Source organism: Venustampulla echinocandica (assembly GCF_003357145.1).
Source record: "Venustampulla echinocandica strain BP 5553 chromosome Unknown scaffold_1, whole genome shotgun sequence".
Classification (NCBI taxonomy): Eukaryota; Fungi; Ascomycota; class Leotiomycetes; order Helotiales; family Pleuroascaceae; genus Venustampulla; species Venustampulla echinocandica.
Window position 1 is genome coordinate 5651357 of NW_022474206.1, and position 25192 is coordinate 5676548.

Here is a 25192-nt window from a genome sequence, read left to right on the forward strand (position 1 = left end):
GGGTTTCCACGTGATTAGAGCCGTGCAGCCGACTTTCTGCCGGAACATCATCGGAAGTGGTGTTCAATATCATGATTCTTTGTTTACTTACACACACATTCTGCACAGATTACATGTTTTTTGAAGGCTCAGGCGGGTATACATGTACACTGGGGGTTTTATGACAATGACAAGCTGGAGCTGATGACTGCACTGGCACATCTTCCCTCCCGGTTATTTCTACGCACCGGACAATTTTTACGAGTCACAGTTCGAGTCACAGCAATCGACTCGCAACATAAGTTCTCGTCAACTTCATGCGCTAGTGCCCTTATGAAAAGGAAAGACACAGAGCTTGATACTTCAGCTCTCCCCAAGCACAAAAAATTCCGTTCAACTATGGCGACTACGCAGATCCTACTTACGCCTCAAGAGCAGAGACTCCGTCTCCTCCTCCTGGACGTGGCCCATTTTATCGATGAGGCCAAACTGATCCAGGAGAAGATTGAACTACGGTTTGCGGGAGGTTGGGTTCGTGATAAGCTACTCAGCATCCCAAGTCATGATATCGATACAGCAATCAATTCCATGACCGGTTTTGCCTTTTGCGAGCAGATGCAAAAGTACCTAGACAACCCCAAAAATATCCAGAAGCATGCCTTACAGAAGGCCGATTTGGGCAGTCTCCACAAGATTGCAGCAAATCCCGAGAAGTCTAAGCATCTTGAAACCGTCACCACCCGAATTTTTGGCTTCGATGTTGATTTTGTCAATTTGCGCAAGGAGGTTTACGCGGACGACAGTCGAACCCCTCAAATGGATTTTGGAACGGCAGAGGAAGATTCTTTGCGGCGAGATGCTACTATCAATGCCCTCTTCTACAATCTTCACTCCGATCAAGTCGAGGATCTTTGTGGCGGCCTTGAAAGCCTCCGTGCGAAATGCATCAGAACGCCCCTTGAGCCACTTACTACATTCACGGACGACCCATTACGAGTTTTGAGACTCATTAGATTCGCTAGCCGCCTGGGGTTTACTATCGATCCGGATGTTGAGGTGGCCATGACCGATCCTTCTGTTAATGAAGCTCTCAAACTAAAGATTAGTAGAGAGCGGGTAGGGGTGGAGCTGGAGAAGATGTTGACAGGTTAATATAAATACCTCTGCATCCATGTTAATGCATACTAACCATCATACTAGGCAATGACCCCCAAGGTGCTCTTTATCTCATTGATAGACTTGGTCTCTACCCTTTCATCTTCACAGACCCTACTGCCCCAGACTTCCCAGTCCCCAGTACCGTTAGCTGGAACTTTGTATATGGACTTTTACAGGTTTTGAAAGTTAATGAGACTCCTGGATCCATCTACCACTCATTGGTCCGATCAGATGATGCGAAATATATTGCTTGGATACTTGCTGCACTCACTCCCTGGTCGTCTGTACCACTTCCCGAACGGAGCGCAACTGGCAAACTGCCACCACCTGTGGCGGCACTGATCGCCAGAGAAGGAATCAAAGCAAATAGCAAAATTTGCGACATTGTCACTGGAGCTTTCAGGAATTGTGGCGAGATTACAAGTCTCAGAGATGCAATCAAGTTGAAAGACCCATACAGTCAAGAGCGTGATAAGCTAGGGATGTCGATTCGACGGTGGGATTCACAAGGTAAAAATTGGCGACTCCAAGTTCTGTTAGCCATTTTTGTGGAAGCCTTGAATGGGGATGGTCAATCATGTAGGTGCTACATTCCTCGATTTTGTAATGCCTGCTAACATTGAACTAGCGTATAATGAGCTCATTAGTGAATGGCAAATGTTTGTCATTCACTTGGAAGAAATGGATCTTATGGATGCGCCTTCGATAAAGCCTCTTGTCAATGGAAACATGCTCACCAAAGCTTTGGGAGGGATCAAGCCCGGGATTTGGATGAAGCCGGCACTGGACCGTTGTCTTGAATGGCAGTTGAGAAATCCCGGCGATGACGACTTTGAAAAAGCAATTGAAGAGGTTAGAGCGAAGAGGGAAGAACTAAAGATACCCGTAGCTTAGATTAGAATTATCCGCCTATAGAGATACTTGTAGCATAAAAGAAACGTGCACTAAAAGTCATGTTTTCATGTGCTCTTTAAACGACATCCATCGTAACTCGCACAGCAACTATCAATGCCATTTAAGATGAGGAGACAATGGAAATGAGCCTATACTTGGATTAAAGATAACCATTAATATAACCAATCTAAACTAATTCACTTAATTTAGACGTACCTTATCGTTGGTTAGTTGGCTCATAAGGCAAACTTTGTGGCATTTAGCTTGTCGCGGCGATTTGGCGAACATCCAAACTGCACTCTCGGAAAATCGCTCCCTCCAAGTCCATGACATGCGGCTACAATCAAGATGTTCGACTCCACCCACAGAGTTGCTAAAGAACTAGTTTCGAAGTCCTCTTTTAAACATGATGAAGCTCTCGCGCTGCTGTCGCAATGTACGGCTCGATCTTCCTTTGCCCGTCCAATTTGCTAACCAGCGTCGCAGGTCTGCCGGAGCGATACTCGCTATCCGAACTTTACATTGAATTGAAGCCCAGGGACCAGAAGAGCAGCAAAAAGGTGAGCCCATATAAGTTTTCTAACCCAAGGGGTAAATATCCTAACTAGATCTCATCAAGGATACGCTCGAAAACGTTCTTATCCTAACCAGCTGTCTCGGCAACCCCGACCGGATTATGAGAGAGAGCGCGGAGGAAGATGCCATCAATAAACTGTTATTGTGGGTTTCTAAGGTAATTCTACCAGATAGTGGTTTGATTCGTCAAGATGAAATGCCGGAAGGTAAGTATCGGACCCCGAAATGCCTACCATCTTCTCACATTTTCATAGACAACGAGCCGGCGTCACGGCAGCGCGCCTTAATCCTCACACAGCACGCATCTACCTTAGGCCTCCAAAGTCTTAATCTTCTAATCACCCAAATCCCATCTTCGCCCCAGAAGACGCTCGATCCCCAAATCCTGCTCTCGCTCATCGCCTTTACCAATCCTAGTGATCCCTGGACAACCCAAGCTGCATCAGACACGGCACACTCACTCCTCTCAAAATACACCGCCCAAACCCTCACCTCAGACTTTATCATCTCATTCCTTCTTCAATCTTTCATTCGCCCTTTGTACTCCAAGTCCAAACCGACAAGCATCACCTCGGCTGGCCGAAAAGCTATGCCCTCGTCTGCACCGCCGAAGAGATTTGAAGCCGCGGATTTAGATCGTTCATCTAAGCCTTGGAAATACGAGGTAGTGTACAGTATTACTATATTTAAATGGGCGGTAGAGAATATTCCCGTAAGCCTCTCTCTCTCTCTGATCTACCCTCTCGTCCAATTCTGCCCCGATTGCCGCAAGAAATACAAACAAAACATTAACATAGCCCAACCAGTCCACACTGATATCCTCATCATGGCACCTCTTCATCCCACCTCTCCTAACCCTCCTCGACGACCAAAGCACACATATTCGCCTCTCGGGCATCCATATACTTACACACCTCCTCCCTTACCTAACACCAAAACTGCTCTCCCAATCCGGACTAGACCAGGTCTTTGAAGATGCACTCATGCCCATACTACTCTACCTACCAAATCTCACGCCTCCCGAAGAATCTCTGCAATTATTACCTGCGGCATATGGGGCACTGGGGGTATTGTGTGATGTACGGTATCCCCCACCTCCTTCACATGCTACTCCCCAAACAGAAACAACGGACGAACAGCAAGCACAGCTCGAGAAAGAAAAAGTCAAGCTATTAGACCGCATACTCCGAAAAGGAATATTTGCAGGATACGCGCATTCATGCGAACACATTCCCATCGTCGAGGAATTAATCCGGCAACTCCGAGTCTTGATTTCGAGATTGGGTATCCATACTGTGAAGCATCTCAAGGACATCTTACCCATAATACTCCCATCGCTATCCGACCCGTTCACCCCATCATCTAGTCCTTCCTTACTACTGTCTTGCATTTTAGCGCTGCAAACAACGGTTTTGAACACTTGGCCTAGGCTTGGGGTTGAGAAGTATAGGATGGAGGTTATTAAAGTGATTGCGGTTGGTTGGAAGAATACTACTGATGCAGTAGTGGATGAAAAGGATGGAGTAAGGAAAGAGGGGTTGGAGACGGTGAAGAAGGAGCTGAAAGTACTGGGGAGGTTGTTTGTTAAAGCTGTGGAAGCGGGCGATGGAGGGGAAGAGGTTAATGGGGAGGTGGCGACGTTGGTAGCTGAGGTGCAAGGAATGGGGATGGAGGAGCTGTTTGGTGTTTGATAGTAGAGAGGGAAGTTGAGAGAGCGGCCCAGGGCAAAGGTCTCGTAGGAGTACTATTTTTTGTTGAGAGAATCAAATTTTGATAATAGGTGGTATCTTCACGATTACTATGCTATGCTATGCACGCTTTCCCAAACCAAAGTTCATGCCACGCCTCAACTCCACGTGAAATACTCACCCTTAACACCAACGCCATCCATCTCATTCATATAAACTCTACAGTACAACCCTAATCAACAGGCTGCTGCTTAAACAAGCTCTTCCCCATCAACCACTTCCTATAAGCCTTATACCTCTTCTTCCCAAAATCCTCCTCCGCAATCGCTAGTGGATTCTCACTCAAAACGAAGAAGTCCCGATATTCCTCCAAATCCTCTTTCCTAATCCCGTCTACGCCTTCCGCACCATCATCGGACCCCGATCTTGCCCCTACGATCCCAATATCCTGCCAACTCCCATTAACGTAATTAAGGTATTCGGAATCAAATTGCGCTGGGACCTCGGTGGATACTACAAGTGGCAAACGTTGCGGATGTGATATGTAGCGAGCGTAGTCGTCGCAGTCTTCTTGGCTTACGGAGGGGTTGAGGGATTCGTGGACGACCTGTGTAAATGTCCATTGCGCCGCTTTGCTCTTGTCTAGCGGAGTGAGCTTTTGCTTTTGGGGTTCCGTGTCGAATTGTTGAGGTTCTCGCATGATCCCGCCATGGCTAGGATGGCCCCTTTCGTGGCTAGGCTGGAGCCATCTTTGTATTGAGATGCGTTTTGTGGTTGTACCGGACATTATTGATGCGGTATCATCGTCTTGTAGGTGCTCGTTTTCTTCGGTGGGATCTACAATCGTTACTTCTTTTCTGGGCTTTTTCTTCTCTGGTACGTCTTGGTCGAGCTCGGTGCGGACTTTAAATGGCGAGAGATCGTAGCGGCCGTCTTGGGCAGATCGGAGAGCGATGTAGCGGAGCGTGGAGTTCATCTTTCCCATGTATGAGAATATCTTTCCAAGTGAGGAGACAGTGTAGGGTTTGTAATATTCGAGCCAATAGTCGTCAAAGAAACCTAGGGGTTTTGCGGTGGCAAATCCGTGGGGTTCAAGATATTTGGGAAGAGTACGCTTTTGAAGGAATGATAGCGTGTACCAGTTTATGTAGCTTCGACGACTTGTCCGAGACCACCCTCGTGGGTCGGCATGGTGGAGGTAATAATCGGTTGAGAGATCCCACAACATGGGTTGGCCTTTGGCGAAGATGTAGTTGCCCAGAAAAAGATTATATGCTTCCTGGCGCTGCCCATCAAGGAAAGAATTGTTGTAGTATCGTTTGAAACTCTCCACCATATCCCTCGAGTGGCTCGTCCACTGGTTTATCTTCCGGTAGGTCTCCATCGTATTAACAAGCTGGGAGCCTCCATACTGGATCGCGATGGTATCTCCGTGGTCATGATACATATGAGTGAAAAGATTGATAGCATCGGAGTCATATTCAATCTGGGTATTTGAAATGATACCTAAAGCATGGAGTTGGTGGCCCAAAGCCCTTTTACCAATGACGAATTGGGCGGCGTTCGTCCGGTCCAAACAGTCAATGCAATTCGTCCTCGCAATCCCATTTTGAACTTTCGGCATACTGGTGATCCCGTCCCCGTTGTGGAAGAACCCCGTCGTGGTAACAACTTCTTCGGCGATGCTCTCAAGGGTGCCAATAACATCTTGGTCTCGGCTCTTCGAAGCGCGACTCATGTCCCACGCTTTATGAATGATCTTTTTGTCGTCTGGAAGAAATTGATTGAGGTAATTAATAGCAGTTGTGAATTCATGCAAGAGCTTTGATTCTCGAGGAATCCGCTCGCGGGATTTCACCAGATTTAGAACGTATACCGGAGCACCGTATCTTTCGAAAAGATTATCAAAATGCAATGCAGCGGCTCCGTAAAATGGATCAACAAGATTTAGCTCAATAGGTGGTTTTGGTGTGACTCCGGTGTTATCTTGAGTCCAGTAGAGGGGGATGCTTCCGCGGTGTTGGACGTAGGACGTATAGCTGGGATTGGCGAAGAGCTTCGGGCCTGGAGCATGAAACGACGTTGTCAGGACTTCTGACACTATCTGCTCAGTCTCGACATCATTGGCGACATAGCCCTACAGAGGTCAGCAGTTATAAGTACACCAATATGACCAGGCGTACCAGATCATTGGCCCCACGCTTTAGGAAACGAGCCCCAGCGAAATATCTTGAGCGCCTGGCAACAATTGTAACATAAACAATTTGTCCATAGACTGAGAGAGCTACTTCTCATCAGTAATATTTCAAATATACAATTGCCAAAACTTACCAGATTGGTCGATATACCCATGCATTACAGGTATGCACCAATCATATGTATTTTTCAGCTCGGCGGCAGCAGGCTGCAGTAAGTAGCTGTTCCACACAAACATCGAATTGAAATCTTGGGGGTGAGGGTAAGATATTCCTTTAGCCACCGCCTCTCTCTCGATTATTATATTATGTTGTAAAGTTCTTGTGATATTGTAAGAATAACTGAAGTAAAATGATCGCGTCAAGTCGAGATTATTGAGAATTCCAAGGAAGCGTGCTTCTTCGGTGTGATTGGTATCTGGTTTGAAGCGTGAGCTGGAGCCTGTGGTCAACGGCACCAGTTCGGTGCCGTCAATGGAATACACAAAATGACCTCCAATCATAGCCACTTGACTCCTTTTTGTGATCAAAAGCATGTAATACGGGCCGGTAAATCTGATGAAGCCAAGTAGACCCCAGGTGCTGCATCTTAGGTGCAGGCCTCCTGTACCCTTATTACCGTCATCAATAGCATTCAGCAATTGGCTCATCTCTTTCTTGGAATACACAATATCGTCCTCTGCAATGCTCAGACTTCCCGCATCAGCAGTCCTATCGATCTTTAGGATTCGAAAACGGGAGTCCATAATATTAGTTCCCACGAGATAGTACCGAGTCGTAGTCTCGTACAGGGAAAATTTATGCATCTTGCATACGCCTTGATCCCCAACCTTCCCATATCCAGCCCCCTTATTCCTCCTAGTATCAGAGCCAGGACTCGGAGTCCGCTGGAAAGGGGGTGCGGTAATGTCGTCGTCGTCGGTATCCTCGCCTGCCATCCCTTGGGTATTATGAAGAAGTGGGGTGGTCTCCGGGATTCGGGGGTCATGGTCATCTGGCTCGGCACTGATGAAATCCTTAACCAGCGGGGAGGTCATTGCTGACGTAGACCTGGAGGTAGTGTCATTGTCGACGGTGGATGTCGATGCCACGCTGGGCGTGTTGAGATGTACATGATTGTGATTGCTCGAGGCGTCGTCTGCCGCTGGGGCTGGGGCTGGAGCTGGAGCTGGGGAACGGCCGCGAGCGGCCGCCGAGCTCGAGCTTTCCTGCGGATCGGCCATCTCATCCCGTCGTTATCGTGTGTGCAGGTTATGGTATTTGCATCATCAAATCGTGGGGCATAGCTACAGCGATGCTGTACTGGTAGGGCGCAAGCTCGATTTTGAGGTCGGGGTCGATATCAAGTTCGTCCGTTCTGCCGCTCGGCTAGTGTTGTCGACGAAGTGAGTGAGTGTTATTGGTGTTAACTGTTAACTGTTAACTGTCGATGTTGATGTTGACATCCAAATTCCTTGAAGCTGTCGTTATCGTTACCGGTCCCCTGGTTATCGGATATCGGGGATAAGAAACCCAGCCGCTAAGCCCTGTGGGGCCCCACGTGACAGCGACGGCGTTACCCGATTGGGATGCCGACGGCGACAGGTCGAGTGTCGACATCCCGGTCATTTACTCGTGGGGGCCGCCCAAGTTGCATGTGAAAGCCAAACATTAAAGGCTTCGTCTCCCGTCCCTTCGCTTTTCCCTTTTTCCCTTTCCCACGTCATCCCAGCGGTATATATTCCATCATGTTCAAATCTACTCTGGATCCTTCATTTTTCTGATGCTTCATGCCTAATGCCTCTTCTATGGCCATGTCGGATGCCAATCATCAGGCACAGACCGCGATGCTTGATCAAAAGCATGATATAATTCACCGTCAGTGCCCCCACCCCCTGACATGACATGTGAAGGTTGCCGCGATATTAACAGAGTGCCGCAACAGATATTCTCAACGAAGAAGACGTATGTGTACCGGGTAGAGATGTATTATGCAGTGCAAGCACTGTGATAATGATGATTGAGTGCTGATTTTTGTTTTATTTCAGCTATATAAGGTCCTCGGTGCTCCGAGGACTGCATCTGCCTCAGAATTGCGACGATGTTACCTCGACCGATCGAAAATCTGCCACCCAGATAAACCTCCTTTCCACCCATTATCAACCAGGTATGGATATGGACCCAAATATGCGCGCTGAATATTCCACCCATTTCTAACGTACCAACCTCACAGCGCGTTCCAGCGACTTGGTTTTGCATTCGATATCCTCAAATCCGCCAGAACGCGACGAACCTACGACCGAGCCTCCAAACCTACCTCATCACAATTACCCGATAAAACAACATTCTTAGGCGGCGATCACACCTTCCGCAGCGCCGTCGAGGCCATCCTTCATGAATTCATCACTGGGGATTTTGTTATAGTCCGAAGATTCCTCGAGTCCTTACACGCACAATACCCCAACCTTGTCAGCGAAGAAGTGGTTGTAAATGTCAACCGGAGTTTCGTGCGCATTCGAGAACTTGTATTGACAACAAGAACATATGCATTGTTAATATACATCGAGCTTGGAAGGATCCATCGCGTGCAGAAGCGCCTGATGGGCTTGGGGTACTTAGATGTGGTGGGCAGGGCGAAACTTACAATTCATCTTGTCAGAGTTACACTTGCGGTTCCCATGCGTGTAGACCGCGCTTTGAAGCAGAGAGAAGAAAAGGCATGGATGGCCGAGGTTGCAGGATTACAGGCGAGAGGCACCACGCCAACAGACACAAGAGGGAAAGCAGGCATACTGAATGAAAGGGTCAGTAAGGTCTTGGAGTTTATTGTTGGAGCTGCCGGCGAAGATGACGGTGCGGATGAAGCGTGGGGCTTCAACTTAGGAAAGGTACCTCCAAGGAGGACCTAACGAGGGATTGCTTTAATGGTCTAACTTTAGCGGCATTCGGGTCAAGGTTAAGGTTGCGAGCTAGGTGTTATGGTGTTCTGGTGGAATAGGAAAATTATTTGCAGTTGTCTTTGGACAGTCTGGATATGGGGTTACACTTTACATCAAGCGTTGCCTGGATTTTTGTTTGGTATACGGTTACCATAGATCGCAACTCAGTAGAGTAGATGTTTCAACTCTACAATATCACTATCATTTAACAAGCTCAATATAAAATTACCCGTGGCTTATTTGGATCATATCTTTCAAGCATAGTCACTATTGCGTTAAGAGTTGGCTTATTACTTATACCAAAAACCCGAGTGTTTGGGATCCGAGTCAGGGGCGTGGTGCTCAAAGGGCTGTTGACGAGCGAGGGTTTAAACTATTGAATTATACTCAGTGTCCGAAATGTGGGCTCAATATCCGAAGTGCTGTAAAATAATATAAATCTGAAGATAAAATTGGAATTCTCATTGCAGGAGCTCGATTTCCAAGTCTCATCTATTCCTAGGGCAGCCTAGAGACCGGTGACGACCGGCAGAACTGTCCAAATCCACCCTGACGCGCCGCCTGGGGCATCCGATAAGCGATTAGGAGTGGGTGATAAACAAAAACAACCAACCTACAACCTCCTCTACCGCAACAGCAAACAGTCCTGTAGGGCAGATCCAAGGGCTTTCGGCCTGAAATGTGATCCCCCAACATGAGCGAGCTTGTCACATATCTCCAAAATAATGAAGCTCATTTCCGCAAGTCAGTCCTCGCCTCCCGAGCTTTCCCAACCCTCTCCTTCCGCTTTACAGCTATCAACTAACCACACAATAACATCTAGAGCCCGTTTCGCTGCCCTCTATTCAGACTTTCGACCCCTCCGTACCCTCAACCCAGATGGCTACAATGCTAACATATCCGCCTGGCTGAAAGGCCTCTCATCCGCAACCCTCGCCGGCGCTGTACCATCCTCCTCAGCAAAGCCTAATCTACTCACCCTAACTATTGACGAAGATCTTCTCCGCGCACTAGACACGAAAGAATGGGGCCGCCCACTTGCACTTGGGGTGGTGATTAGGGAAGCTATGGCGAGGAGGGAGATGATAAGCTTAAAGGAGTTCGAGGAGAGTGAAGAGAGTATTTATACACCTAAAAGCGGGTGGGGTTTGGCAATTCCGCTGAGCCCATGGGGTGTTTTGAAGTGGGGTGTTAGGATGCTGGGGCTCGGTGGAGGTGTTAACGAGGACAAGCTACTAGTTGAGAAGGTGGTAGTGTTGAGCAACGTAGAGGAGGCAGGGAGGGAGCTTGTGAGGAGGGCGGATGGGATTAGAGGGAGGACTGAGAGGGTATTCTCAATGACGAGCTTTAAAGAGGCGTTTGGAGATGTGTTAGGAAAGGAGAGGCTGTTATCGGACTATGATTTTGGAGTCTTGTTGAGGTTCTTGGAGAGAGATAAGAAGGTGCTGGCTTATGATGGGGAGACTGTCAAGTTGAAGGCCCCTGGGGAGGCAGAACCGGGCCCAATTACACCCGAGGATACGACAATCGCGTCATTGAAGACTCTGATCAAAGACTTGGAGCGACAGACCGAGGTCTTAACTGCAAAGGTAGACGAGCTGGGTAGTACAGCAAAGGATGCCGTGGTTCGGAAGAACCGGGTAGCGGCTTTGGCAGCTCTTCGATCAAAGAAACTTACTGAGAGTACTCTTACGAAAAGACATGCTACGTTAGGACAGCTGGAGGAAGTATTCTCCAAGATCGAACAAGCAGCAGATCAGGTGGAGCTCGTCAGAGTCATGGAGGCCAGCACCCGCGTACTTTCTGGCTTCAACAAAGAAGTTGGTGGCGTGGAGAGAGTGGATGATGTGGTGGATCAATTGCGAGAACAGATGAGCCAAGTTGATGAAGTTGGCAATGTCATCGCTGAAGTTGGACAAGGCACTGCGGTTGTGGATGAGACAGAGGTCGATGATGAATTTGAAGCTATGGAACGAGAGGAGAGGGAGAAGCAAGAGAAGAAGGAGCAGGCAGAGAGAGAGGAGAGGGAGAAGCGGGAAGCTGCTGAGACGAGGCGGAGATTGGATGCTTTGGAGAAAGTGGAGCGGGAAGCTTCCCGGGCTAAAGAGAGTGCAACTAAGCAGAAAGACGAGGCAAACACAGAGCAAACGATCGAGGACAGCACGAATCAGATGAAGAGGATGTCTCTAGAACCAACACAGGCCCTGGAATAGGCTACGGCACGAATTACAAGTCGCGGCGGCGTTGGTGCTTTCGGAGTGACGGTATTTGGTTTCTAGCTTTGCAAGAAGCAAGCTACGGTTGTGGATTTGTTATTGTAGTAATATCTATGTCCTTTTCCTTCTCAAATATTGGTATACTGTTCGAATATTGTGATGTAGGGGCCTGAGATGTAGGGTTGGAGAGACCAGGCTCGTCGAAGAATCTACTCTTCGAGAAGGGGGTCATTCCAACGACATTTACAGCGTCTGGCTGCTGATCTGGATGGTGTTCGTCCTGTTCCTCGCCACCAGCTTCCATCATACTTACATTTGCTGGTCCTTGGCTCTTTAACGGATTACCTGCCCCGCGAATTGGCGTAACTGGGGGTTCAAGAGGTGGCGTTGGCCTTGAAGGAGAGTCTGGGGTAGCAGCCTTGGCGCGTACTTTGCTCCGTGCATTGGCTATGAGCTCCTTAAAGGAACCGTCATGTTGCGTTGACCATGCAGCTTTGTCGAAATCTCTATCTCTTATTTGTGCTCCGGGATTCAGTGAACTCGTCGCCTGCGCTCGCGATCCTTGGGTGCGCTCCCATGTGTCTAACTCCCTCTTCAATTCGGTCTTCCCCTTCGGATGTGTGGCATCACAGTTTGCATTCCACAAAGTGACCCATTCTGTATATCTGCGCTCCATTCCTTGCCTTGTTCCTCCGGCGGGAAGTCCAAGGTCTGCCAGCTTCTTCCGGAGAGCATTATCCTTCACCATGGAGTAATGGAGTTGAGCCAATCTCTCAGGTCTCTTTGTAAGGTTTTGTAACGACTTTGAAGGGCTTATCGGGAATGTACTCTTTTCGTTTCTCCGTGTTGGGGGTTCGTCCGCGCAACCGCGGTCTATATGCGTGTTGATCGTCTCTTGCTTGACTTGTTTATTACAAATAGGGCATTGGACGCAGCCTTCTTCTAGGTAGGGTGTATTAGCAAATTTACATCCAAGATTACTTGGAAATGCATACCAGGAACAAAGTCCCCATCGTCTAGGTCCGAATCGACCACGTACACCTCCTGGGTAGCTCGTGTTATCCGCGAAGATCTAGTCCTCTTCCTCGGCGGGGGCTTCTCATCATCATCCAACTGTAGATCCTCCCGACTCCTTTTTGGTGAAGTAACTCCAGAGTTAACCGACTTCTTTGCAAGAGCAAATATCTCCGGCCTGGCTGTCTTGAAAGCCTCAACCAGCTCCTCCACAGCCCCATTGAACCGAAGCCGAAGTTCTTGGTCTACCGTTCGACAAGCCGGGCACTTCCCATCATTGTTCAGGCACCGTCTTATACACAATGAGCAGAAGGTGTGTGAGCACGACGTAATCATAGGCGTCGTGTAGAAGTCTTTGCACACTTGACATCTGAGGGCTGAGTCGACCGCTGCGACGGAACGGAGGGGCGTTTCTAGCCAGTCTGTGGAGTCGGAGACCTCGAGGGCTTCGCGTTTGGACATGCTCGGGCTTCTTTCAATATTTGGATTGGGGTAGTGGCCGCTGTATCTCAATCGAATGTCTGTAGATTTGAAGTTGACGCTCCTGGGGACAGTACTGGATAGGTAGTTTGCCTGGGAAAAGGTCCCCCGAGGTGGTTTGGGTATTAACTATTGAAAAAGGTGCATAATCACGAATAAGCAAGCTAAATATCATGCAATAAGAGGTTTCCAAACTTTTGGGATATCGAGGCTGAGCTTCAAGAGAGGTTGTAAGAGGCCGAGCAGGAGAAGGCTGAAGGTCGAGAATGTCGCGTAAAGTGGTTCGCGTCGAAAATCGCGTCAACCCAACAGCTCCGAGATTCCCTGAAATCACAACCGCAACACGAGATCACAATGGCAGACTATAAGAACTATTTAGCGGCGAGGATACTAACGGAGGATAAAGTGGTAAGTCATTTACTCGAAATCTTTGGTTTGCTACTACTTACACTGACTGTAGGTCACATATCGACTGCTCAGCCGAGCTGTCAAGGTCCATGTCAACACCGCGAAGGAGTGAGTATTTCACCGACATCCCGGGCAAGTATTTATACTAAGGGTCACAAGAATGCTCTATGAGTTCCATAGTCAACAGAATGCAAAGAAACCGGGAACCATCCACGCAACCTATATTGTCAGCGGCACGAAACGAAAGGAGGAACCGGCCACACATGCAGGCGTGAAGAAGGCTGGCGAGGATGAATATATGCAGAGCAGTCCTTTCATGGGCAGTTCCATGCCTCAGACGGAAGATAATACAGAGGAGTGTTCGGTACTAAGCATATGTCTGACCCGAGAGGAAGATTTGGAGGGTACTGTTATCTCTCCACCTGCACGAATGTTATGGCATACTGACTATACGCAGGCTTGCTCGCTCAATATGAGCAGGTTACTTCAATACATATTTATAGTCTTGGGCCCCATCCACTGAAGGTAATAACTGCCCAAGTAGGTCTCAAGCAAGGCTTATTCGATGTAGGACCTACAAATACTGTCCGATGTAACGCGTGAGATTCAAGAGCTATCCGCAAATGATGATCCCCTCGAATCTTCCGCAAAGTATGGCACAATAGTGAACCCACGAGCTCGACGACGAGCCGTGCGGAGACCACCTCCGGCCGCAGTACCAGTAAAACCCGAGCCTTCAAAGGCCAAACCCGCCGACCCAAAAACAGCTCCAGTTCCCAAAACCGAAGAACCAAAGGCACAGCCTTCAAGTGCCAAAGAATTCTTTGGCAAAGCAAAAGAGAAGCCAAAACCAGGCAACGCCTCTAGCAAAGAATCAACACCAAAACCCCCTCCAGCACTCAAACGCGACTCATCCAACTTTTTTAAAGCTTTCGCCAAGGCGAAACCAAAAGAGGGAACAGACAGTTCAGCCGCAGCATCCCCAGCTCTCAGCGCGGCAGAGGATGAGCCGATGAAAGATGTATCGGATGACGAAGAGGAAACATATGTCCCACCACCGCAACCTTCGAAGGAGATTGTGGATAGTGATCGAAAGAAGAGAAAAGAAAGAGAGGAGGCATTGAGAATGATGATGGAGGATGACGAGGACGAGGAGCCGGTCGTTGCCGAGAAAGTAGAAGCCGTTGAAGAAGAGGAGCGCCCCAAATCAAAATCCGAGTCTGTCGAGGCGAAGGAGGAGCCTGTCGTAGCTGGTGATGGAAGGAAGAGAGGGAAAAGACGGGTCATGAAGAAAAAGGCTACTAAGAATGCGGAGGGATACTTAGGTGAGTTTCTCTGGCGTTATTCATATATGGGACGCATATGCTAATTTAAATACAGTTACAAAGGAAGAGCTCGTATGGGAATCATTCTCCGAGGATGAACCTGTTGCACCGCCGAAGTTAAAGACGCAAACTTCCGCAACAGGAACAAAGGGGAAGAAACCAGCTGCGAAGGCGGGCCAGGGTAGTATAATGTCGTTCTTTGGGAAGAAATGAGCCGGAAAGTCGGAGTATCGTATAACTAATGTTGTGACAGGGACAATATAACTAGTATATTTTACCTAGGAGCATAGAGTCTAAACTTCACAAAGCATCACCCAGCTAATAGGGTTTATTCTATGTTATATCTCTGACGACAGTGGGAGCTTGACCTCTGGCTATTCACGATCTTCGGTTGTAGTCGAATTACGATTGAAACGAGTCTAAATCGCGACGAGCCATATTGTATGAGACATATAATTTGTGAATGCAAATACATGAATAAATACCCTGACCCGTGTAAACGCCGATTCTAACCCGCCCAGATCCCCGGTCTTAATCATTCAACTATATACGGTTCAGCTCCAGGGCCGAATATTAAATGCGGCTTCCTCTGTGCCAAATCCAAGATCGTTTGTGCAAAGACGCTATTTGCCCCTATAAATATCGTTAGTTCCTTCGTCCTTGTTTCCTTTCGTTAGTTTAAATGCTAGACTTACAAGCAAACCAACTCCCTATTTGTAAATTAGTCCATGTCATTTCTAACAGGGGTGGTAGGAGAACTTACTGGTATAATCCATTATTCTATTTACATTGATTGATTCATGTACTAGCCCGAGCCTGCTGGCTGTCAGTACCAGTTTAACACATTCCATGATTTCTTTATCATCGTCCGAGGTCATGGCTTGAAGTAGCAAGCTCATAGGCCATGCGTACTCGAGGCCAACATGCGGTCCTACGCCTCGTTAGTAAGTATACGTCTAATGAAGCAGGTAAAGTGGCCGAATAAACGTACCTCCTATCCCATGAAATGCTAGTCCTTCAAGATAGTAAGGATTCCCTGCCTTCTCCAACAGCATTTTTCGAGTATTCTGGTAGACTTCATCGGTTCTATCCACAAACCCTAGGATCGGAAGCGCCAACAAAGATGGCACATTCGCATCGTCCATGATAATTTGGGAACCCCAGCCATCCACCTCGAACGCAAAAACACGGCCATATTTTTTATGTTCCACCACGCCGTATTCCCAAATACCATCAGTAATGAGCTGTGCACGCTTTTCTAATATCTGAGAAAGCTTAATGTTTTTAGCAGTTCTCAGGACGTCTGCGGCCCGTTTTAGCTCAACGGCCATTTGGGCATTGGCAGGGATATAGAAGCCTAGAATGGTGGCATCGTCGCTGGGACGAAATGCGCTTCTTATCAAACCAGTGCCGAAGTTAAGGGGATTCCCAACGCCGTCAAGAGATAGGGTTTCGGTGCCCGTGGCTGTTTTTCGATTGAACGTATATGCATTTCTGATATATCTTCCGGTCTTTGGATCGAATGTGGATTCGGATTGTTGGTCCAAGACCTCCAAGACTGTGTCCAGGGCTTTATACCATCTTGGGGTCAGGAAGTCTAATGATCCTGTATGCTTGTGGAATGTATTTCCTAGAGCGAGGAAATGCGCCAGAGAGTCGAGCTCATATTTGCACTCAAAGACAAACGATGGCTCATATGCTGGATGGACATAATCTTCCTGCCCATTTTGACTAGCAGCAAGCTTCGATGCTGGCGGCGGCTGGAACGCATTGCAGTACGGCGACTCAATGACATACTCCGATTGTGTATTTATGGCTCCCAGTATCAAATTGAAGATCTTCTTGTCCTTCTTTGCCAGCGGCTGGTATTGGAGAAGCTGGTTTGTGGAATCGCGTAGCCATTCGGCGTTGATATCGCCCGTAACAACGAAGGACTGTGGCCCTTGCCAGCTGTCCTTATCCTTGGCGCCGCGGCCTTTCAACTCGGTATGCTTTTGTGTCCCATCCACATGCCATCGGACGGTCGTATCAAGGGTATTCGGGAAAGCGTTTTCGAACAGGCGCGCGAGATCTTTGTTCACCATCCTCCCCGTGATATCCTCAATAACCTTCTCGACAAGTGGGGAGGAAAACGTCCGACAGTATTTCGAGGGCCGTTGGAAGGGCAGGCCCATTGGCCCTTCTGAGAAAGGAGGGCTTTGAGCTGTTAGATGGCTAGCGCTCTAACGCAGGAATTGGTAAACGTACTGGTTGAATACGGCATATCTTTTATAATCGGGACATGCCCTCGAATAGTCCCCTTCCTTTGGAATACCCTCGGGAATGGACGAAGTCGCAGCGGCCACCCAAACCCCTAGCACGAGTAACCACGGTTTAAATTCGAATAGCGACATGGCTACGACCATTTCAGATTCGAATAGATAGATAGTGTCTCGACATCAAGGACGCCTGGCGCAGACAATCATGGGGAGCTGGACGAAGTGAGGTAGATGTAGAAAGCTTGGCTTGACGTACTGTACACGCCTGCGCCGCCAAGGTTGCGAAAATGGCAATAGAAAAGGCGCAAAATCCCCGCGCTTCAAATTAGACGCAGATGTGGCCGTTAAGGTGGTTTTATGCCGAGGATTTATATTCTGGCTGATGTGGTTGTGGTGACTTAACCAGCTGCCGTTTCTCATATAAAGTGGACCTGGAGCCGAAGCCTTGGGGGGCAAGGCTGGCTGGGCTTCCCGGGGAGCTCTATTGGTACGGAGTACAACCACTGTACGAGTACACCCCGCGCTCGAGAGCTTTGCCATCAATAAGCACAACGCTTTATTCTAAACCGATATCCAACAGAACGGACAAGACTACGCTATTACTGTCCTGAACAGCGAGTAGAGGTAATGTTAGATATATATGCGTCACTCGTAGGTGCTGGCTCTCGTACAGAGATATGAATCGACAAACAACCCGTAACCAATGCAATGACATCAGAGAAGGCGCGTACAAATTGGCCACTCTGAACAAGTGCGTACCTGACAGCGGCAGAAGAGTCAAAGGCCTTATCCCAGAGCTGTTTTTTCCTTTTTGGCCTTTATTTCCTTTACCTATAAAATAAAACAAAGTAGACAACGTAGACAAAGCCTTCTTTCATTTCAAATATTATTATATTACATTGTTTGTTTAACCTTAGAGTCTTTATATTCTTTAGCTATAAATATTTACTAGCTCCGTACATTACACAATATCACTCCATCACCACCACCACTACTACCTCCACCATTACCACTACCATCACCACCCATCCTACTCTATAACTGTAATTATAAGTACTAACTCATATAATCGTATTAGGGCTATATTATTAGACATTATAGAGTAAGTACTACAAGATAATATTCCAAATCGTCGATACCCAGACGGTCTAGATATGGACCAAATAATGAAAGACCTTGCTGCTACCATAATAGAACTAAGAAAAGGGTTGGAGCAAAATATGATAGATACTATGGAGCAACTCGAGGCAAAAATCGCCGAAGAAGAAGCTGAGAATGGGGTTGACTCGCCCGAGGCCCTGGCTCTGAAACGTCGTCTAGAGATGTGCAAAACTGCATCCGCTGAACTCTACGGAAAGGAAGACGAGGCTAAAGGCTAAAGGATATAGGTATAGGGTTTATGAGAGTGTACAACAGAACGTGTCGGGGGAGCAGTTTTCATAGACTTAGACTTTTCATTTTATTTTCGTATTTCCTCTAAAAATAAATATATGCAATTTGTCATATTTCTCGTTCTCATTGTCTCATTTCTAGCGGTACATGTATCCGGTATATGCATCCTCGGATAGTTCAGGGTATCTAAAACAAAAAAAAGGCACGGGGTATCTAATCTAACTTATGTACAAGGTCATGCCTATGGAGAGCTGGACATTCGCTTGAGGCGGAGGGCAGGAGACAACCGCTCTCTCATCAGCTTCAACAGATCGCCGATGAGGTATGGTTTCGAGATAACGGCGTCCTATATGGTGTTATTGTCAGTAAATGTCCTAAACCCAGTGGAACATTTAGATCAGGAAGTCAACTTACAGCACCAGCAGCTAGAGCCTTCTGGATCTGCTCTTCCCGCGCGTTCGCCGTGGTGGTGATGATCTCGATATGGGTTGTTAATTTGCCGACTTTCTCAAGCTCGCGAATCTCGCGAATGCACGTTAAGCCATCCATGATAGGCATTTCCCAATCCATCAATATAATATCCAGGTGTTTGCCAACCGAGGTGCTCTCGTGCCACAAGTTGGTTTCCCGGAGCCGCTGGAGCGCATCTAGGCCATGATTTGCAACTTCAACGACGCAGCCCTCCTTTGCTAGTCGTTGGGCGAAAACCGTTTGTATGAGCTGGTTGTCTTCAACGATTAGGACGTGCATGCGGTTGAGATCGTGCAAGGCCTTTGCTATGGGCGTGGACATAGTCCTTAGCGGCGATGGAGCCTTCTGAAAGTCGTGGATCGATGGGTCCGCGGCGGGCGGCTCGGTATACTGAGCTTTTACATAGAACGCGAAGAGACTGCCTTCGCTTGGTTCCGAGAGGACCCCAATCTCACCCCCCAGCTTCTCTGTGAGTTGCTTTGAAATAAAGAGACCCAGGCCCGAGCCGCCATATTTTATAGATGTCTTCGCGTTGGCTTGCACAAAGCGGCTGAACAATCTCTGCATCTCAGCAGGAGTCATACCCACACCTGTATCCTTGACTGTCAAAGTCAAGTACAGCGGCGGACCATCTGAGGGCTCCTGTGGCGTCGTTGCACTAGCCGCCTGCTCATCTATTGGTGCCCAGTGGACCGCTGCCGGGAAGGCCTTGCGAGGCTCTGATGTTACAGCCCCATACCTGACGGTGATCTCCCGCTTGCTCTCTGCTTTGGTAAATTTGATGCCGTTGGTTAGGAAGTTAACTAGAATTTGTGATAGACGGGCAGGATCACACACAACCCAATCCACATTATTGGCCTTCAGCGACGGTTCGGCGACGGCTGAGGCATGAATATGGTGAGCGAGCATGTCCGATTCAAACATTTTTAGCATTGAATCAACCACGTCCGGGAGCTGCATGGGCTGAGGAGATATTGAGAGTATCTGGTACTCAAGTTTCGAAAGTGTCAAAACGTCGTCAATGATGCGCTTTTGAAGCTTCGCCGCTGACATGATAGTCCTCGCACAGTCAGCATTGCTCCTCAGAGTCTCCAGAAGCCTTTCTTCGGTGATACCCTTCCCCTGGGCTTCTGCCAGGGAATGTGTTATCGTATCTGCACTTGTATAGATGGCCGAGAGTGGGTTGCGCATTTCGTGTGATACCATGTCAATGAATTCTTCTTGCTGTCTCTTGGCGTCGGCTGCAGCAGTAGCTTTACGAGCCTCGGTTCTTTCTGCCCATTTCAAAGCAGATATATCAGACATACATGTCACTACAACGGTCAGCTTGCTCAGTGAATAGAACAGAGGGCATTTTTGAAATGTGGATTGGGCTATTAACCATGGATCCGGAAGCAACTGGAACAGGATGGGAAAACTTCAACAGTTGCAAACAATGTGTTCACGACAATCATAATAACTGTAAAAGAGTACTTACTGACTGACTTGACCTTGCCATTTTCCAGGTAAGGAAAAGAGTGCGACAGTATGCACGAGGGCTCTGGGTCTCCAGACGGTGGTGTGAACAGCTTGTTCAGATGTAACTCCGTGGAAACATTTGGGGCCCCCCCTATGAGTCTCTTCCAGGCCTCCTCAGCCTTTGCATGATCTTCATCAACATAAATTTCTAGATGTGATGATCTGCTTAGTGGTATATTTTGGCCATCATATTCTGTTAGCTTGTGATATTGCTCATTAGCCCATAACATAGCACCATCAATCGATGAGTGCAACATCCCGACTGACGCATTCTGCGCCATGAAACGGATCTGTTTTTCGTTATTGGCAATTTGCTTCTCTAGATGCTCATTGCGTCTCTTCGCTTCTTCGACAGTTATGATGGTCGCAGCAATAGATGATACCTTTGATGCCAGCTCCCGCATGAACTGGTGATGGTCGCCGTCAATCGGTCGACGTGGATTAGCGCCAATGACCAAGAACCCAAACAATCTCCCAGCACTTGACAGTGGAAGAATGCTGAAGCTTCTGCTTGGCTCACCAAAGCCCTGCCATTGGACGCCCATAAATTTTTCATCGACGGGAAGAGTGATCGCACCTCCACGTGCGATCGCCTGGCGGAGAACGGACACGAGCCCCCCCGAATTATAATCATGCAAGTCGGCGTTTTCCAATGCTATCTGGTGACCAGGGGGGACTCCAATCTGGCCACAGAGTACAACAAGGGATGTGTCTGGGACGGTGTGCTCGTCTATTTCATAAAGGAGGGCCATGGGGATGTCCAGATTGTTTGTTTCGAGGGAAGGCATTACATAGCTTGCTAGGTTTCCATGATGATCGAATCCGCTTGGGATATCCATGCTACTAAGCATGCTGGCCCTCCGATCGCTCAGGAGTTGTCGAGTAATCTCATGGGTTGAGTTGTGGAAGCCCTCCACTCTGCCGGAATCTCCTCGAATTGGAATTAAGTTGCCGGTAAAGTAGGTCTCCTGGACCAGGCCGTCGCGCTCAATAGCAACTTGATCCTTCATATCTATTGCGGAGCCCCTCTGCTCGGCGGCATCACAGAAAGAAAGGATTCTCTCCCACATCGTTGGAAACCCCGAGGTAAGAGGGGAGCCCATAAGGGCAGGGTGTGCCTTGCCTGCGAGCGGCGCATAGGCGTCATTGTAGATAGCGATTTTCTTATCTCCCCCTGCAAAAAATGTGTTAGCCAGATGTAAGTCGTGGGTGGATGAGAGAAGGCGTGAGAATGAGCTTAGCTGGCAGCTTTGGGGCCACAGGGACATATTGCACTTACAGAACAGGCATGCCGGTTGGGAATCCGTAAGTACTCGGACAACAGAAAAGCGAAGTATCTGGTCCCAGGACTCGAGCGGTCCCAACGGCGATGCAGGCCAGTCGCCGGAGAGGAAGAGTTTAACGTGGTCTGTGTCTGGAAGATAGTCGAACCAGCGAGTTGGTGAGAAGGGAATGGCTTGGGGTCGGAGGGGAAACGATTGTGGCTTGCGGCGGTCTCCGTGATAGCGACGGTCACTGTCGCCATCACCTTTCGCTCCCCCACGGTCCGTCTCAAGCCCCTCTGCAGAGGGCATGGTGATATCTGTAGATCCTCCCCCGGCGGATCGGCGGGTGAAGCGGAGGAAAGGGAGACCGCACCAAGCAGCAGCCCGGGGTGGCTGGGAGGGAGCGGCACTGTTTGAATGCACAGAACGGGTCATCCCCTAACGCATGGCGAGATCGGTCACATCGACGGGAGGCAGGCATGCGGATGCGATGCAGGAGCAAACTGGTGCATGTAGCGATGGACGCGGATGTTATTGGTAGGACGTGGGGCAAGGGATACCGCTGCTGGTGGAGAGGTTGTTTGTTGTGAACGTGAAAGTGAAAAGGCCTTCTTGCGCGTTGAGTATCTTCAGTTCGGGTTCTTCGTAGGGTAGGATTGCAAGGTGTACGGAAGTATTCTGGCAAAGGGTAGACGGAAAGGCGGCTCGGGCGGCTATTTGGACTTTAGCGCCTTGTCGGCCCAAGGTTGTGGAGTGGGATAATATCGACGTCTCCCCTTATAGGTGTACCTTGGTAGGTTGCGGAGGCTCCACAGATCTCAAAAAGAGGAGAAAACGTCCATCTGGATCGAGAAGACAAAAAGGGGTCTTTTGGGCAATACATAGTGACTGGGCATGTACATGTAATGCAATATGCAGATTAGGGCACTACAACTCCAGAGACACGCTAAGCACTTGATTACGATGCCGTTTTCTTCCCCTTACGTGTTTATTTATTTTTGTTGTTGCATTTGAAGCATCAGACGGCGCCCTGCAGCCATGTGGCTTAAAACGCTCCGCATGACGTCAGTGCTGGGCACCCCTTGGTAAGCAAGCCGAGGTATTGCCGCTCCTGGGAATCTTATTAGTAAGCATGAACCCAAGACAAATTGCAGGCACAGCTGCAGCTGCAGCTGCAACTACTCCGTACAACCACAACTATGCGTTCGACCGTCTAAGCTATCAAATCCCCAGAGTCCACTGCCCGTTGCCCGTTGCGCTTTCAATTTTCCTTGAGCTGGGTGTTAGGATTAGTCGTGGAAATGAAACCAAACAATCGATGTCGAGAAATTGTGCAACGTGGCCAGGATACCTCCGCGGAATTGCGGTGCTCGGACAAGTGATTGTTCAGGCGACAACGGCCTCCAGTGCAGACATGCAATGGCATTCGAGAGAGCCGTGTGAGCTAATGTGTTCACTCAGTGGTGGATGCGAAAAGTCCATCGTCCTGCTCGAAGCATCTCGTTAGTAGGCACCGATGAAGGCATGTCTGAACCTGTCTATGTGTGTCTTGTCTGTGTCTATTGGAGTCCATCAGACTTATCCGAGTAGTCAATACAAAGTCACAGCGGATTGGCGTATGGAATGCGCTTAAGTGAGTGGATTTGGGTTTGTGATTGCTGGGTATGTTCATCGGTTGCGCTGGAGCTGAAAGTTGCCGTTGGGCGTTTCCTGAGGTTTCAGTGCAGGTGTCTTCAGTTGAATTTGACGAAGTCCCCTTTCGTTGAAGGAGGCCGCTTTGGTTGAGTTGTCAAGTGATACAGCTACTGGGCTATTCTCACCTACCTAGGGCCATTCCTCTAAAAATTTAAATTTCCAACTATCCCACTCTAGTTTCTCTTCAGCGAACATCATCTTCTCTCGAGACATTAGAATGCACGGATTCTTTCATTTTCTAACTTCTTACGCACTTTAATTCTCAGTCCCCCAGGTACCATGGTTGATGCTAGCCTTGAGGGTATGGCATTTAAAGCCGCGCCTCCGGAACCGTGATCCTTTTGAACTCACTCTCCGTATGCCGCCAAATGTCTTCTGGCAGTCCTTTCTCCCGGTACCCAGCCAACAGCTTCTGTACTGCAGCAGATGCACTCTCACAATCCCACCCGACCGAATAAACACCGCTTCCAGCACCAGTAGTCCCCTGCGCTACATCAAACCCATCTCCCAGCGGCACGCCAGAGTTATCCCCATCGCCGCTCGCAGGCGGAAACCTAGCACTCGTTGCCAAATAAAGGTGCCTTTCACCACTCTCCTCAAGCGGCACACATATCCAGCGGCCGAAGAAATATATAGATGCCCTAGCAATATATCCCAATATGCCCGGCATATTCTTAGTGAGCGCGGTGGACACCGTGCCAGGATAGTCATGCACGAAGCTGACTTCTGGTGCATTCCTCGCAATACTTTCAAGTCCGAGAGTTATGAGAGTGGCAATATGGCCACGGATTGCGATGAACCGGATACGGAGGGCTGGGAAATCGGTAGAATCCAGCTTGCCTTCGATACCGCCTCCGGCGACTGTAACCACACGGCGGAGTCCAGACGCGCGTTGAAGAAGAGGGAGGAAATTAGTTATGAAGCGAAAGCGAGAATAGAATGTTAAGGCGGCTAACAAGTGGAGGTGCTCGGAGGTTTCTGTACCTACTGATCAGCATGGAGTTCTTTATCTGCGCTTTCTGCGCATGCGCCTTCGAGATACATACCACTACGATCTAGGACCGGAAGTCCTGCGCTGAGAAATAGCAGGTTGATGGTCTTCTCCTTCGCCTTGATGCTGTCGCATACCTCGTCCACAACTCGTATTAAGCTTACGTCCGCCTTTATATATATGTACTCGCCCGCCGAATTGAGCATTCTGCACTCGGCGATAATACGATCCGCCGCATCTTGAGACCGGCCAACAAGGTAAACGCGTGGTTGGCGGGATTGTTTCGCAAATTTCTTGAGAGTTACTTCCCCAATTCCGTTGGTAGCTCCTACGAAAACTGCGACGAGTCCTGGCGGGAGGGTTGAGGGGATGAGTGCATTCGAAGACTTAACATCGGCGAGAGTAACCATTGTGAAGTTAGCTGCGTCTCAGCAACAAAATGATGGTATAGGGACCATCGGTGCCTCTAGGAATGGGCGGATATATACCCAAAAACTCATACGATTCGGAGGTTCTTATATCGGCGTTCATTTATTCGGTGTTCATTGATTTGACTCGGCGTTCAACCCCGCAGCCTCCATGAGGTCATAAGCAGAAGTTTGAGGTACTGTACTTCAAGAATTCACGTATTGACCTAGAAGGCTCTGGTACTACGTACATGAGTCTATATCAACTAAGAGTAGGAAGATCTATAGCTTGTGATTTTCGAAAGGTGATCGAGCAAGGAATAGTGGAGGAGGTACCCGCTACT

The 25192-nt window shown here is 48.6% G+C and overlaps 9 protein-coding genes across 9 annotated transcripts; 4 read left to right on the top strand and 5 right to left on the bottom strand.

The window, feature by feature from the left end:
* Nucleotides 1–378: 378 nt before the first annotated feature.
* BP5553_04346 (uncharacterized protein) lies at nt 379–4298 on the top strand (the record flags this gene model as incomplete). Its single annotated transcript, XM_032012969.1, has 9 exons — nt 379–1126; nt 1180–1716; nt 1766–1989; nt 2242–2257; nt 2295–2415; nt 2447–2591; nt 2651–2813; nt 2862–3319; nt 3414–4298. The coding sequence occupies 9 exons, from the start codon at nt 379–381 to the stop codon at nt 4296–4298; spliced, it is 3297 nt and encodes a 1098-aa protein (XP_031872662.1).
* A 229-nt stretch (nt 4299–4527) lies between these two features.
* On the bottom strand, nt 4528–7713 carry BP5553_04347 (Uncharacterized protein; the record flags this gene model as incomplete). Its single annotated transcript, XM_032012970.1, has 3 exons — nt 4528–6432; nt 6479–6579; nt 6627–7713. The coding sequence occupies 3 exons, from the start codon at nt 7711–7713 to the stop codon at nt 4528–4530; spliced, it is 3093 nt and encodes a 1030-aa protein (XP_031872663.1).
* Nucleotides 7714–8259: 546 nt separating this feature from the next.
* Nucleotides 8260–9378, top strand: BP5553_04348 (Uncharacterized protein; the record flags this gene model as incomplete). The annotated part of the gene is made up of 4 exons (XM_032012971.1): nt 8260–8347; nt 8415–8434; nt 8518–8636; nt 8703–9378. The coding sequence occupies 4 exons, from the start codon at nt 8260–8262 to the stop codon at nt 9376–9378; spliced, it is 903 nt and encodes a 300-aa protein (XP_031872664.1).
* Nucleotides 9379–10102: 724 nt separating this feature from the next.
* On the top strand, nt 10103–11621 carry BP5553_04349 (Uncharacterized protein; the record flags this gene model as incomplete). Its single annotated transcript, XM_032012972.1, has 2 exons — nt 10103–10152; nt 10232–11621. The coding sequence occupies 2 exons, from the start codon at nt 10103–10105 to the stop codon at nt 11619–11621; spliced, it is 1440 nt and encodes a 479-aa protein (XP_031872665.1).
* Nucleotides 11622–11703: 82 nt separating this feature from the next.
* On the bottom strand, nt 11704–13100 carry BP5553_04350 (uncharacterized protein; the record flags this gene model as incomplete). Its single annotated transcript, XM_032012973.1, has 2 exons — nt 11704–12566; nt 12620–13100. 2 exons carry the CDS (start codon nt 13098–13100, stop codon nt 11704–11706), a joined length of 1344 nt encoding a protein of 447 aa, XP_031872666.1.
* A 372-nt stretch (nt 13101–13472) lies between these two features.
* On the top strand, nt 13473–15064 carry BP5553_04351 (Uncharacterized protein; the record flags this gene model as incomplete). Its single annotated transcript, XM_032012974.1, has 6 exons — nt 13473–13526; nt 13579–13634; nt 13686–13930; nt 13984–14051; nt 14098–14851; nt 14907–15064. 6 exons carry the CDS (start codon nt 13473–13475, stop codon nt 15062–15064), a joined length of 1335 nt encoding a protein of 444 aa, XP_031872667.1.
* Nucleotides 15065–15386: 322 nt separating this feature from the next.
* BP5553_04352 (Six-hairpin glycosidase) lies at nt 15387–17244 on the bottom strand (the record flags this gene model as incomplete). The annotated part of the gene is made up of 5 exons (XM_032012975.1): nt 15387–15484; nt 15547–15561; nt 15615–15782; nt 15843–17047; nt 17099–17244. The coding sequence occupies 5 exons, from the start codon at nt 17242–17244 to the stop codon at nt 15387–15389; spliced, it is 1632 nt and encodes a 543-aa protein (XP_031872668.1).
* Nucleotides 17245–18742: 1498 nt separating this feature from the next.
* BP5553_04353 (uncharacterized protein) lies at nt 18743–22064 on the bottom strand (the record flags this gene model as incomplete). Its single annotated transcript, XM_032012976.1, has 4 exons — nt 18743–18847; nt 18916–20285; nt 20450–21664; nt 21770–22064. The coding sequence occupies 4 exons, from the start codon at nt 22062–22064 to the stop codon at nt 18743–18745; spliced, it is 2985 nt and encodes a 994-aa protein (XP_031872669.1).
* Nucleotides 22065–23760: 1696 nt separating this feature from the next.
* BP5553_04354 (Uncharacterized protein) lies at nt 23761–24851 on the bottom strand (the record flags this gene model as incomplete). Its single annotated transcript, XM_032012977.1, has 2 exons — nt 23761–24428; nt 24497–24851. 2 exons carry the CDS (start codon nt 24849–24851, stop codon nt 23761–23763), a joined length of 1023 nt encoding a protein of 340 aa, XP_031872670.1.
* Between the last annotated feature and the right edge of the window lie 341 nt (nt 24852–25192).